Source organism: Eptatretus burgeri, chromosome 3 (genome assembly GCF_056783735.1).
Source record: "Eptatretus burgeri isolate ZD-2024b chromosome 3, Ebu_testis_v1, whole genome shotgun sequence".
Classification (NCBI taxonomy): domain Eukaryota; kingdom Metazoa; phylum Chordata; class Myxini; order Myxiniformes; family Myxinidae; genus Eptatretus; species Eptatretus burgeri.
Window position 1 is genome coordinate 108,618,828 of NC_140963.1, and position 13,053 is coordinate 108,631,880.

General features: G+C 46.7%; 1 protein-coding gene across 6 annotated transcripts in view; it reads left to right on the plus strand.

Moving 5' to 3' along the window:
* Positions 1-38: 38 nt before the first annotated feature.
* LOC147030668 (arginine-glutamic acid dipeptide repeats protein-like) overlaps positions 39-13,053 on the plus strand; it is an 80,991-nt gene continuing 67,976 nt past the window's right edge. For 2 of the 6 annotated variants that reach the window (XM_085874927.1, XM_085874931.1), the window contains exons 1-4: positions 40-649; positions 1,408-1,715; positions 3,483-3,553; positions 6,808-6,934. In XM_085874927.1, the coding sequence (XP_085731053.1) occupies positions 630-649; positions 1,408-1,715; positions 3,483-3,553; positions 6,808-6,934 (526 nt within the window). In that variant the 5' untranslated portion in view covers positions 40-629. Of the gene's footprint in view, positions 699-1,407; positions 1,716-3,482; positions 3,554-6,807; positions 6,935-13,053 lie in introns of all 6 variants that reach the window. The other 4 variants (XM_085874928.1, XM_085874932.1, XM_085874929.1 and 1 more) reach the window with 3 other exon arrangements.

The window sequence follows — 13,053 nt, forward strand, 5'->3', positions numbered from 1 at the left end:
TTTATTGGGCGGTGTAACGGCAGAGCGCCGGTGGTAGCGTCTTGTTCTATTTTTTTTTCTTTCGATTTGCGCAGAATACTTCACTAAATGAAGAAATATTAACTAAACATCGGTGACGCACATATCGGCGGTTGATCGTCGAGCCGCCGGTAAAACAAGAGGCCGAGCAGATGAAAAGACGTCACGGCATCCACCAAGCGAGAGCGTCAGGACGTTGAGGTGTTTTAATGAATTTTTAATTAATTTTTTTATTATTATATCGGGGGTAAAAAAGGAAAAATAAAAGGCCCGGCTATGTTAACGGCGTTAACTGCGGCCCAAAGAGAAGCCTTTGCAGTGGCGAACAGGCCGATGAGTCTTTACAACATCTCGTCTTCTCGGCCTTTGTGAGAGCGGAGGGGAGGCGATCTGAGCAGTCAAGGAATCCTAGGAACAGAGTCCTGCAAATCCCCTCCGGGACGATCTCCGTCGTCCACGCCGAAGGAGGTGCTTCACGGGGACCGAGCGGGCTCGATGGGGGTGATCCATGCAAGCGGAGGTGCCGGGTCGGAGGGACGAGAGGTCGCAGGATCGGCGATTTGAGAGGGAACGCCGGGCCCCAAAAGGCTGGGCCTCGATTTCCTCGGAATATGCACCGCTGGATAACCGGGTAACCAAGCAACCGGCCGGGTGATCGAGGTAATCGAGTAACGTGCCGGGTGAGTGAGTGAGTGTGTGTGTGTGTGTGTGTGTGTGTGTGTGTGTGTGTGCGTGTGTGTGTGTGTGTGTGTGTGTGTGTGTGTGTGTGTGTGTGTGTGTGTGTGTGTGTGTGTGCGTGTGCAAACTAGGGAGATGATGAATAATAACCAAGTGGAGTACTTGGATATAATCGGCCGATAACGATGTCGTGTGATTGGTGGTTCCATGATTTACAAACTTCCCTTCGGTAGTTGTGGTGTGTTGTTGTGACGGAAGCACGTGGTCTGTTTCCACCGCATGGGCTGATTGGGCAATCTTGTTGTGGTGATGGTGGTGGTCGTATGGCAGCTTAGCTGTTAGGGTAGCTATCGTTCCTTGAAAGCGCCACTGTGTCGCTGATGCAGTGCCCCTCTACCAGTACACACACACTGGAACTTGGACTCATTTCGCCGACCTCGGAAGGATGACTGGCTGAGTCAACCCCCCTGGTGTGTTAATTCAGCGGCCGACGGGGCTTGAACTCAGGACCCGAGGATCCCGAGACGCCACCCGAACTCCTGAGCCAACACCAGGATGGGATTGGGCAATCTGATTGTTTTCCTCCAAACAAGAGGCTCGGTTGTGCAGATTGACTCTCCAGGTTATAATTTGTCAGTATCTGGACGACTTGGGTAAATCTACCGGATTGTGCTGCGAATTTATAAATATGTACTGTATTTGTCTTTGCAGACACATGGCAGCGGATGGGGGCGGAGGGGCAGTGGGGTTTGTTATTGGAGGTGACACTCCCGGCCTACCCCACACTCCACCCCCTCCGCACTCTCCTTCCTCCTTGGCTTCGACCCCTGTTCCCAGTGCTGCTCCGTCTCGTCGACGTCGGGGTAATGAGAGCGAGGACGACGACCTGGGTGCCCGGGAGGCGCCGATGCGTTCGGTGCGGGGAAGGAAGGTGTCGAGAAAAGGCCGCTTTCACCGTGATGAGCGAGGGGATATCGCGGCATATGTAGCTGGAGATTGTTCAGCTTATCAGCCTGGAGGTAACCATGACGACTATAATCGCATGATGCTTACAGTTGAGTCAGCAGTGCCACGGTCCTACCTGTTATTCTGGCTTGAATACGAAAGAACTGTATTGGAGTCGGTCTTTTTCCCTTCTTATTCTCTTTACCTTGTCTTTTATGTTGTCCGTCTGATTGCGTGATCATTTGCTGAAAACCTCACCACGCTATCCGTTTTCGAACTGATATACGGTCACAATTTTGGCTTCTATCCAGGTTGTTCCATTCTGGAGTGTAATCATCAGCTAACGAATAACCATCAGCGATAACATTTGTTTGGCTGATTATTTCTCCAAAGCTGGCCACCGTCAGAGTTGAGTCTTCTCTGCCCCCCCCCCCCCCGTGCCACCCTTGGCTTTTAATTGTGCACATAGTGTCGTGGAATATGGCTCCTCAATGTGGACCCGTGCTGCATTGTATCTTGCCCACCTTGAGGCTGGAGCATGCCATTGGCATCTTGTGACAGGAGACTGAGTTTCAGAGTCTGAGATTGGTAGCCTTGCGACTGGCAGGTAACCTCGGGGTTTGCGCACTCACCTCTAAGCTGTCTCGCTTGGGTTTGAATCCTGACCCAGCTACAAACTGTCATCCCGGTGTTTCACAGGCAGGGTGATTCATCGATGTGTGTGCTGTCTCTTGGATGGATGTTGAGCTGGCGTTCCGTCTGCCAGCATTAGTTGGTGGACATTAAATTTCCCGCAATTTCCTTCGCAAAGAGTAGGGGAGCTATCACCACCATGGACAAATTACAAATTTCTGCTCTAACTACTTAGTCGAACGTCAGGCCAGCCGGTTCGTGACGGACTTGGGCCAAGCTTCCCCTGGGCAACCCCACAAGTGGGAATAATTGTGGCCCTAAAGAAGACGAAGAAGATTGGTAGCCTTGTGTTATTTTTCCCAACTCTATTCTGCTCCACTTGCCCTCCCATCTCGGCCCAATCATTGCCTCTCCAGGTTGCACGCGTTCATTGAGAAACTTACATTTTTACCCTCCCAAAGTGTAAGCTTGAGATTTATCTCAACCGATTGATTCATTCCTTTATTTCTGCATTTTAAACCTTCTATCCTAGTCTGTTATCTCATGCTCTTCTCTCCAGGGCATCAAATCTGCAGCCCACTGTCACTTAATGGTCTTTCCCGATTTCTCTTTCACCTGTAACTCTTCTCTTCAGGTTGTGGTGCCTCCATACATTTTGTCTTCCCCTTTTCCTTTTTTGTTTCCTGATGTTCTGCTCTTCCACAACTTTATACCAAATTAATTTGAAGAATGGAAAGCAAGTCTTGATAAAGACTACATTTGGTTTGTTCATTTTCTCAAATTTTCACACACACACGCCAACACGTGTGGATGTCTATCTCTACCGTATGTTTGTAAACATGTCTACTTTATTATTATTTTTTTTTTTAAAGTTAAAAAGCTGTTGAATGGAAATTCAGATCAAAACGCACGTTCAAAACTTTTAAAACCTCAAATGACTTGTGAACTTCTGTAAATGTTTGTCTACTTAATTCTCCGATCTTTTCGATCTTGCCGTATATGACGTCGTTCACCGAGTACAGCAAATGCCATCCTACATTTATGCAATGACTTGATGTATTCTGTATGAACCAGCATTGATGAACAACAACTGCTTTCAATGACTTTGAGTTTGGATATCATCTATGATTGAGTGTAAGCCTTCAGATGTGGTAAAAGGGTGATTCACTCCTGAGCCTGAAGTCCATTCATCGTCCCGTTTTCTCCAGATTGTGTGTACATAGAATCTCGGCGTCCAGACATCCCGTACTTCATCTGTAGCATCCAGGACTTCAAGCTGGTAGGGTAACTTTTTGTTTATCTTCTATCATTAAAGGGCCAAAAGATTACTTGGCTCAAACATTTTAAAGTTATTTTAAAGGTCCCATGACACCCAAAAGTACTGAAATTGCAAATATATATATATATATATATATATATATATATATATATATATATATATACATATATATATATATATATATATACACACACACACATATATCCTATGGGAGTTTTTCATCGTGATTTCAGATCTGACAATGTTTTTTTCACAATACTCGTTCTGTAAAATGTAGAATTAAAAAAACAAACCTCTTCGGGAACGCCCCTAAAAATTCTGCCGAAATCTATTGAAAGGGGCGTAACCCACATGACGTCAACTGCGGGACAACAAAGGCTGCACGTAAATTACTCGGGTTGGTGGTCTACGTGATTCTATTGGCTTCCTGTGTGTTTCCACATTCGATTGGTCGACTCAAACGCTTCGTTCATTTCTGCTTTAAAAAAATCAAACATTTGGTTTTGAATAATGGATGGCATGGACGTTGATTTGTCTGGTAGCGACAGTGAGTGTGAGAGAAATGAAGGATTTTGGTCTGAATCACATGGAGAATTGTCGGATAACGTAGTCGCGGGAGGTAAAGTTCAGGCAGCTGGAAATGAAATACGGCCTCACCAGTTCGAGCCCGAAGCAGGACAAGCAGAGGAAAATGGCGATGAAATTCCCGGAATTCATGATCGGGAGGACATCGAAGGAAGACTTGGCAATAACAACTGGTTCGACTAAATCCTATTCGTAATTCAAGAATGTAAATTCGACTTGCATACTGCTCGATATCAGAAATATTTTAGTGAGGTGACATGACCAGCGCAGCGGGCATGTTTCTCCGTGGCGAATGAATCGTAAGCAAGGCCAGCCCATGTCATGGACCGTATCTCTCTGCGCATAAAACGAAGCAATCTCGCTTTCTGGATACGATGAAAACTTGTGTGCAGAACACACCTTGTGACACTATTGTCTAGAATAGTCCGATAAATCTGACGTTCTGTGCCATTTTTATTTATTTTATTCCTACTGTCGTCATGTAGTGCCAGTAGAAAACAATGAAGAAAAGAGAATAATAAAAGAAAGCTCCAGCACGTCAGATTTATCGGACAAGTCGGACGGACAACGGATTTATCGGACTAGTCGGACGGAAGACAGATTTATCGGATGAGTCTAGACTCTAGAGTTGACAAGTAACTTGTATTAGCATGCACACAATGTATAAGTCAATGCGTAAGAGTCCCAAGGCCATGAGGCTGTGTAATAGGACAGATAAATTTGTCCTTCATAGTTGTGCCAACATATTTTTCCCTGTTCATTTTTTTACAGCATTTTGGCGAAATGTTAATGAATAGCATGCCAATGGAAGTAGTACTTTCACTTTAGAATAAACCCATGTATGTCGAGTGCAGCCATACCTGGCTTGCATGTATGTGGAATCGTACCTATCCCAGCAGGCTGGTTTCAACGAACAATTCAATAAGCTGCAAAATATGGGTGCAGGTTTTTCACATTGTTTGATTTTAAAATTATCTCCCTTCTCCTTGAAATGATGCAAAATTAATCTTTAGTATTTTACTTGTATGTCCCTGTAAGTTTCTTTTTTAATACAAAGGTTCAACAGTCACATTTAATATTTTGTGGACATGGTATAGCCCTTTATTGTGCATACATGTATTGGATTTGTACACGACTACGACAAGGTAGTAAAGGGATAAATAATTGCCTCGTGATTGTTGTGCATACACGGCTCAGAAGCAGAATTTCTTTTCCGCGAAACAATCACAGGAATTAAGACTATCAGTGAGATAGGAAACACATGTGCACAATGCATTTGTACGTACTTTATACGGCGTGCGACATCGAGTCAATCCACTCTGTGCAAGTTTCTGCAGATGACGTGAAGGCTGCGGTTCGCTGAATTCAACTTTTTTAAGGGGCGGGGCATAGCAAGTTGTGAAAAGCACCAGAAATGTTCGAAATATTGGTCTAATTATCCCATTTTTTTATTTTAAAAAAGAAACATGGGTGATTTCTTCCCTAGATAGGTCAAGTTAATATATAAATGACCAGAAAGTTTTGAGTGTCATGGGACCTTTAACTCAAAGGCTTCTGGAGTCATCATTACCTCTGCCATCTGCGATGGACGGAGGTTATGTTTTCTTCATCCGTCTTGTTTGTTTGTATGCACGTAGAATATCTCAAAATGTTGTTGACAGATTTGGACGAAATTTGGTGGACAGGTTTGGTGTTTGACATGGACGAAATGATTGGATTTTGGTGAAGATCCGGAGGCTGATCCAGATACTGTAATTTTTAAATTGATTCTTCACCATTGAGAAATGGGGCCAAAATGATATGTATATATAGCATGATATCTCAAAAGGTTGTGGATGGATTATCACAAAACTTGGTGGATGAACTAGTTAGATGACGAGAACAAGCCGATTAGATTTTGGTTCAGGTCCGGATGGAGATCCGGCCAATCGGTCGGATACAAAACATAATCTGTTCAGCCTGGTGGAGGTATGCGCTTCTCTGAGTGCTGTTCTAGTTTTCCTTTGTTTTCTTGTGCCATAAACTTTTGTAATCTTTCCTTCTGTGTAAATGCAATTTTAGATTAGTTTTACGTCCTTACAGAAGAATGTCTGATGTAACACTTTTATTCCATTGGTGCTGTGGAAGGTGCTGTTGGTGAATGCATGTTCCATGGGAATTAGGTTCTGGATTTTGCGTGCTGGTTGCATCATCACTGAAATGTGGCTGTGCAGCTGACACAGTACCTCTGCACATTTGGGCAGGAATTTGGAATTTGTTCAGGTTGCCAGCAATAACTCTCCTCCTATTTGGGAAAGACACTGAGGTATCTTTTTGCGTTTACCAGAAAATAATGGCAGATGTTACACCCATTTTAACATCCAAATGAGGGACTGTGCATACATTTTTGTATCGCCCTTCCTGCGAAAGGCCACGGTGATGGTTTATAGCTGAGCTGAGATTCGAACCCGGCCTAAACAGCTTGCAAGCGATTTGTGTGGAAGGGGAGTGGTCGATTTCTTGGGGCATTCCCACAACCCATAATATTGTGTGTAACTATTCTGTGTTTAACAAGTGCGTAAAGAAAATTGTGATGACTCGCTCTGCCTTAAACTTATTGTCGAATGAGTAATGGATACCGACTGTAAAGTTCTACACCACCCTCCCACCCCTACCCTTCTACAATGTAGAACAAGCGTGAACACCTCATGATGACAGTGAAGTGGTTTTACCGCTACTCTGAGGTCCCTGCTTCTGTATACCGACTTCTGGCACAAGACAGGCATTCGGAAAATGGTACGGCGCAGGAAGGAATAGGTATTTGAATGGTGGAAACAGATTCTGGGGGAACATTCATGGGTTTTTATATTTTAATTTTTGAACAAATTATGAGGTGGGGCTTGTTGTGATGTGGATGCGGTGAGTTCCCATATGTGGCATTGTGATGGTTGAGGCATCAGTCACTCAATTTATTACATTTTGCTTTTCATTTGCACACAATATCTCAAAGCACTTTAAAGTAAAAAGCAAGTGTTGATTTTTATAGTTACAGTAAAAGGATGTTTTTTTTTTGTTTGTTTGTTTTTTAAAGGGATTTAAATACCAAAACTGAGGCTGTATGAAAGCATATTGTTGTGGAAATGGCCCTTGGTGGTTATTAAATATAGGATTAGCCCAGATCCCCCCTTAAATGCATTTTTAGCCAGGTTGTTTGGTAATCGGACGTTACGTGTGTCGGGAGGTGTAGCAGGCTGTCCATTGTTCGTACAGTGGTGGTGTACCGAGAGGCGCCGTTCTTCTTCTTCCTTCCACCCTTCGAACCAGCGCTCTGACAGAGTCGGTCAACGAGTCGTGTCAGCAACCCATTGGCGGAGTGGCTGCATGCTTGAAGGATGGACCAATCATGTATCCCTGGGGGCGGTCCAGAAGAGCGAGCTCCAAGAAGGCAAGGGAGAAACTGCGAGTGTGTCGAGTCTGTGATCTACTTATGAGAAACTGGCTGCTTTGTCGGTCGGGTATCGGCTTCGTGAGAAAGGCCTGCCCCGAAAGGAACTGGCTGCTTTGTCAGTCTGGGAACGGCTGGTGTGAGTCGGCGATTGACTTTATGAGGAGGTCATCGACAGTTCATCCGGAGTCTAGTCACGGAGCCTCTGACTGTTCTTACTCACTGCACGGCTCGACACATCTTGTGATCCCATCGATCTGCCTGCGGAGCCCAACACCCCAATTTGGCTTAGTCTGGTGAACAGGCCAGGCCTGGATTTGTATACTGGACCTTGTGAGAAACCAGCTGGAACACACCATAGATCTTTCGCTCTTGTGCCGTTGACCTTGCAGGGGCTGGACGCGCCGCGGCATGCACGAGAGGTGCCAGGAAAAAGGAGTATGAGCACCATCTTGCCACGTGGCGTGCTCGAGCTTGGGCGTTCGCATCCGTTGACATCGGCTTCTCATGAGCCGCATTCGTGCCTTCGACACTTTTCCTCTCATCCATGAGGCACTAGCAAGTACTCCGTGTCTTGTCTGCATGTTGTCTAAGGTTTATTTCGCTAGGGCCCCCTTCGAAACCCCTATCCGTAGCTCCCTACTTAAGAGCTAGTTATAGATGAATGATAACGTTCGCGAATGCTTTGCTTGTGTTGTGTTTCCCCAATGTGTCCCCAATAAATCTGCCTGATTCATATGAAAGTTGCCGCCTTGAGCTTATTCGTGCCGTGCTGCGGAACAATCCGCTCGATTTGTATTTAAAACCAAACGGGCTACGGACTGGCAGACTTCGCTCGGTCTCTGACAAACCCAGTCTGTAGCCGGGGTCTATTTCCCCAACTGATAAGCCCCAGGTGTACTTTGGTATCGCGATCCGAGGCGCGTGACCCAATACCTGTGCCGAACTAGCCGGCGTTATAACCCCGGAGACGGCGGTGCTGTTAAGTGACGCCGAATCTTCAACATTTGGCTGTCAAGAGTAGGGTCCGAATCCCTCGACTGCCGAATCTATAACATTGGTGTCCGGAGTGGGCTGCGAATCCCTCCGTCGCCGATCCTCAACACTGGTGTTCAGGAGTCGGGTGCGAATCCCGCCACCGCTGAATCTTTAACACTGGTAGTCAGGAGTGGGGATGTGAACCCATCCACCCCCATAAATGTGCAGGACACCGATTCAACAACATCTGGTGTCATCGCACCCCGAACATTGGTTACGAGAGGCACAGAAAAAAAAAAGTCGCTCGCAAATTCCAAATTTGCTTTGATTTTATTTTGAGCGGATTGGGTGTAAAACTTCAAAATTATATAGAAGATAGAGTCGCAAAATGGCGGCCCGGCTCCAACTCGGCACGACACGAAGCGGGAGAGGGTTACTATGAATAGTGTAACGAACCGCACAGCACGAAGAAAAGGCTCCCGCCCACCGATTCAAGCTACGTGGTCACGGCATGCGCCATGGCAAACGAAGCAGGACGACTATGCATACATTGACTAGCTTCAGGCACGATTGGGGGATGCCTTGGAATAGGTGAGGTGTGATGGGAATTATATTGAGGAGCTACAAATTAAATTGGACAAGGCACAATGGCAGGCAGACGAGGTTCGGTGAAATTATGTGCACAGGGAGTCACAACAATTGGCCGATGCACAGGAACGAATTCGGTGGCTGGAAAATGACAGCCAACACAGTCGAGGAACTACATGGAGAAATGAGGAAAGTAGAGTGGTTTACCCGTAGGTTGGAACATGAGAATAGCGAACTGAACAAAAGAATAGAGGAGGAACAAATTAGTAACTCCCGGGATAGGAAGAGCTTGGAAGAAGAATGGAAAATAAAGCTGGAAAAGGAAAAACGGGAACACTATTTGGATTTGAAACAACTGAAGGAAGAGGTAAGATCAGGCAATCGGATAAGAGAAAGCCTAGAACAGAAGATAAAAAGAGGAGAGAAATATCTCGAACAACTGAAGGAATACGGTAAGAGAATGGACGATATGAGGGAGGAAGCATGCAAAAGAGGTGCGGAGATGAGAAAGGAATTATGGGGAAAAGCTTGTGAGTTACAGAAATGCCAAAACAAAGAGAGGGAATTACAAAACGATCTGAGGATGTTAAGTGAGGAAAGAGAGAGAACGGAGAACGAAACGTTGAGGAACTACACTGTGCAGATTGAACAGTTAGAAGCCAAAGCAAGGTTGGAGTATGCGGAGATAGTGAAAGAACAACGAATGAAGCAGGAAAGGGAAATCAACCAATTGAGAGAAACGACGAGATTGGAGAATTAAGAACATGAGAGACGGTGGGATAGGAAACAAAAAGAACATGAAATGACCAACAAAAGAAGAGAGCCAGGTTGGAGTACATGGAGATGGAAAAACTCCAGAAAGATATAACGAACAACTAAAAAGGCTCAGAGAGGAAGAACGACTCAAATGGAGCCAGAAAGTAGGACAGCACAATAATGTGGGATGTGTGACATCACCACAGGGAGGAATGTTAGTGGTGCGGGCCTTGATTGACATCACTCGTCGGATGAAACAACAATTAGAGCAAACCCTGGTGAAGGAGACATTGAGGGAGCATACGAGGTTGTTGACGAATGAAACACATTTTGAGCAGGTCTAGCATGTAGAGCTGACAGCCCCAGAGGAGTGTGGCGAACCGATGTTGAGCAACCTGCTGGAGAGAAGCGACCGGACTGAGGTGACTGGAACGAAGCAGGTACGAGGGCACATGCATACATGGTACGGACGATGAGCTTAAGTTAGAAATTGGATTTTATGTTCATGAAGAGACTCTGTCCGATGGGGTGCATGTATGCGTGACCCCTGAATGTGTGTGTGGAGTGCCTGTGAATGAATGCTGTGAGGCCACAGTCCAGACTACAGCACCGGTGTGTACTGCCGAGGCTGAAACGTGTGTGGGTACTCACGTGGCGGTCGAGAATGTAACCCTGGAATGCGAGTCAGTTAGTCAGTACACAGGCAAGTTTGAATGTGTGGAAGGTGAACACATAACCTTGGAATGTATGCAGCCTGTTTCGTGTGGGAGTCCTGAGCATGGAATGAGTGGTGACGTAGGAAATAGGTTATAGAGGTGCAAGGGAAAATAGAAATGCCACCAGGACAGAACTTGACACGGGGGACAAAAACCATAATAAACAACTCCGCATGGGTTCTTACAGGGTTAGAGGTGCTGCATCCAGGAGCAGGCTTTAGAAATTGAATTTTAATTTATCTCAGCCTTACAGGAACTTCGGGGTAGAGCGCAGATGAGTAGCAAGCAGTACTGGCATGTCACTTGGTCTTCAAACATCTCTGAGGACACAAGGGGTTTGGCTAGCTGAGTGGGGTTTACCTGACTTCCACGAACCCTGGAGAAAAGGAGGGGGTGGACCACAACCCCAATTGAGACGTGACCCCTTTGAGCCGTGGCGGAAAGTCGGCGGGGCCATGTAATCTTCAATTTGTGGGCCATTGCGGCCGAAGGATCATTTTATGGACCGAAGTCATTTTTGTGGGCCATATGGGCCGAACCATTTTTGTGGGCCATTGAGGCTAAAGTGCTTTTGTGCGGCCGTTGCGGCCGAAGATTCATGCCATTTTGTGGGCTCAGTGGGCCGAAGAAATCTCTGAGATTAGGCCACTAGACCAACTGAACTCACCTGGTGAGAGGCCAATAGGGCCACGAAGTGAGGAAACCCTCGGGTGAATGGACAATACTGCCGGGAGGGGGCCTGAAGGAGCGAACACGTTAAGGAGCTTTGAACCTTTGAATGCTCTGCTCCTATCCCAATATTGGTGTTAAAAGTAAAATTGAATGCCCTCCCGTTCAAATCCATAATTAGAATGTTAAGTAGTGTGCATAGAGTGTGAATGTGTTTGTTGGATTCGTGATCCGACACACTAGGATAGGGACATGCCAATCTTACTGTGACACTTTGAATTTTGGAGTTAAGTGCTTCCCATATTGTGGGTTAGAGTAAATGGGAGATTTGTGCAGTATGTTAGACAGGGCCATTACCGTGGGCTGCCCCAGATGGAGGCTCGGGAGAGCCTCGGGAGAAAGTGAGGGTCGTGTTTCAGAAATGGCCCTTGGTGGTTATTAAATATAGGATAAGCCCACATCCCCCCTTAAATGCATGTTAAGCCAGGTTGTTTGGTAATCGGACGTTACATGTGTGTCGGGAGGTGTAGCAGGCTGTCCATTGTTCGTACAGTGGTGGTGTACCGAGAGTCGCCGTTCTTCTTCCTTCCCCTCTCCGAACCAGCCCCCGCCCAGCGCTCTGACAGAGTCAGTCAACGAGACGTGTCAGCAACCCATTGGCGGAGAGCTGCTGCAAGCTTGAAGGATGGACCAATCATGTATCCCCGGGGGCGGTCCAGAAGAGCGAGCCCCAAGAAGGCAAGGGAGAAACTGCTAGTGTCGAGTCTGCGATCTGCGTATGAGAAACTGGCTGCTTTGTCGGTCGGGGATGGGCTTCGTGAGAAAGGCCCGCCCGAAAAGAGCTGGCTGCTTTGTCGGTCTGGGAACGGCTTGTGTGAGTCGGCGATCGACTTTATGAGGAGGTCATCGACAGTTCATCCGGAGTCCACTCTCGGAGCCTCTGACGTGTCGAGTCGTGCAGTGAATAAGGACAATCTTGTGATCCCATCGATCCATCTGCGGAGCCCAACACCCCGATTTGGCCTAGTCTGGTGAACAGGCCTGGATTTGTATACTGGACCTTGTGAGAACAAGGACCAGGACCTTACAGGGCCTGGACGCGCCGCGGCATGCACGAGCGGTGCCAGGAAAAAGGAGTATGAGCACCATCTTGTCACGCGGCGTGCTCGAGCTTGGGCGCTCAAATCCGTTGACATCGGCCTCTCACGAGCCGCATTCGTGCCTTCGACACTTTTCCTCTCGTCCAAGAGGCACTACCAAGTACTCCGTGTCTTGCCTGCATGTTGTCTGCATGTTGTCTAAGGTTTATTTCGCTAGGGCCCCCTTCGAAACCCGTATCCCTAGCTCCCTAGTTAAGAGCGGGTTATAGATGCATGATAACGTTCGTGAATGCTTTGCTTGTGTTGTGTTTCCCCGAAGTGTCCCCAATAAATCTGGCTGATTCATATGAAAGTTGCTGCCTTGAGTTTATTCGTGCCGTGCTGAGGAACAATCCACTCGATTTGTATTTAAAACCAAACGGGCTACAGACTGGCAGACTTCGCTCGGTCTCTGACAAACCCAGTCTGTAGCCGGGGTCTATTTCCCCAACTGGTAAGGCCCAGGTGTACTTTGGTATCACGATTCGAGGCGCGTGGCCCGAGACCTGTGCCGAACTAGCCGGCGTTATAACCCCGGAGACGGCGGTGCTGTTAAGTGACACCGAATCTTCAACATTTGGCTGTCAAGAGTAGGGTGCGAAACCCGCCACCGTCGAATCCATAACAATATAACAACTAGATTGT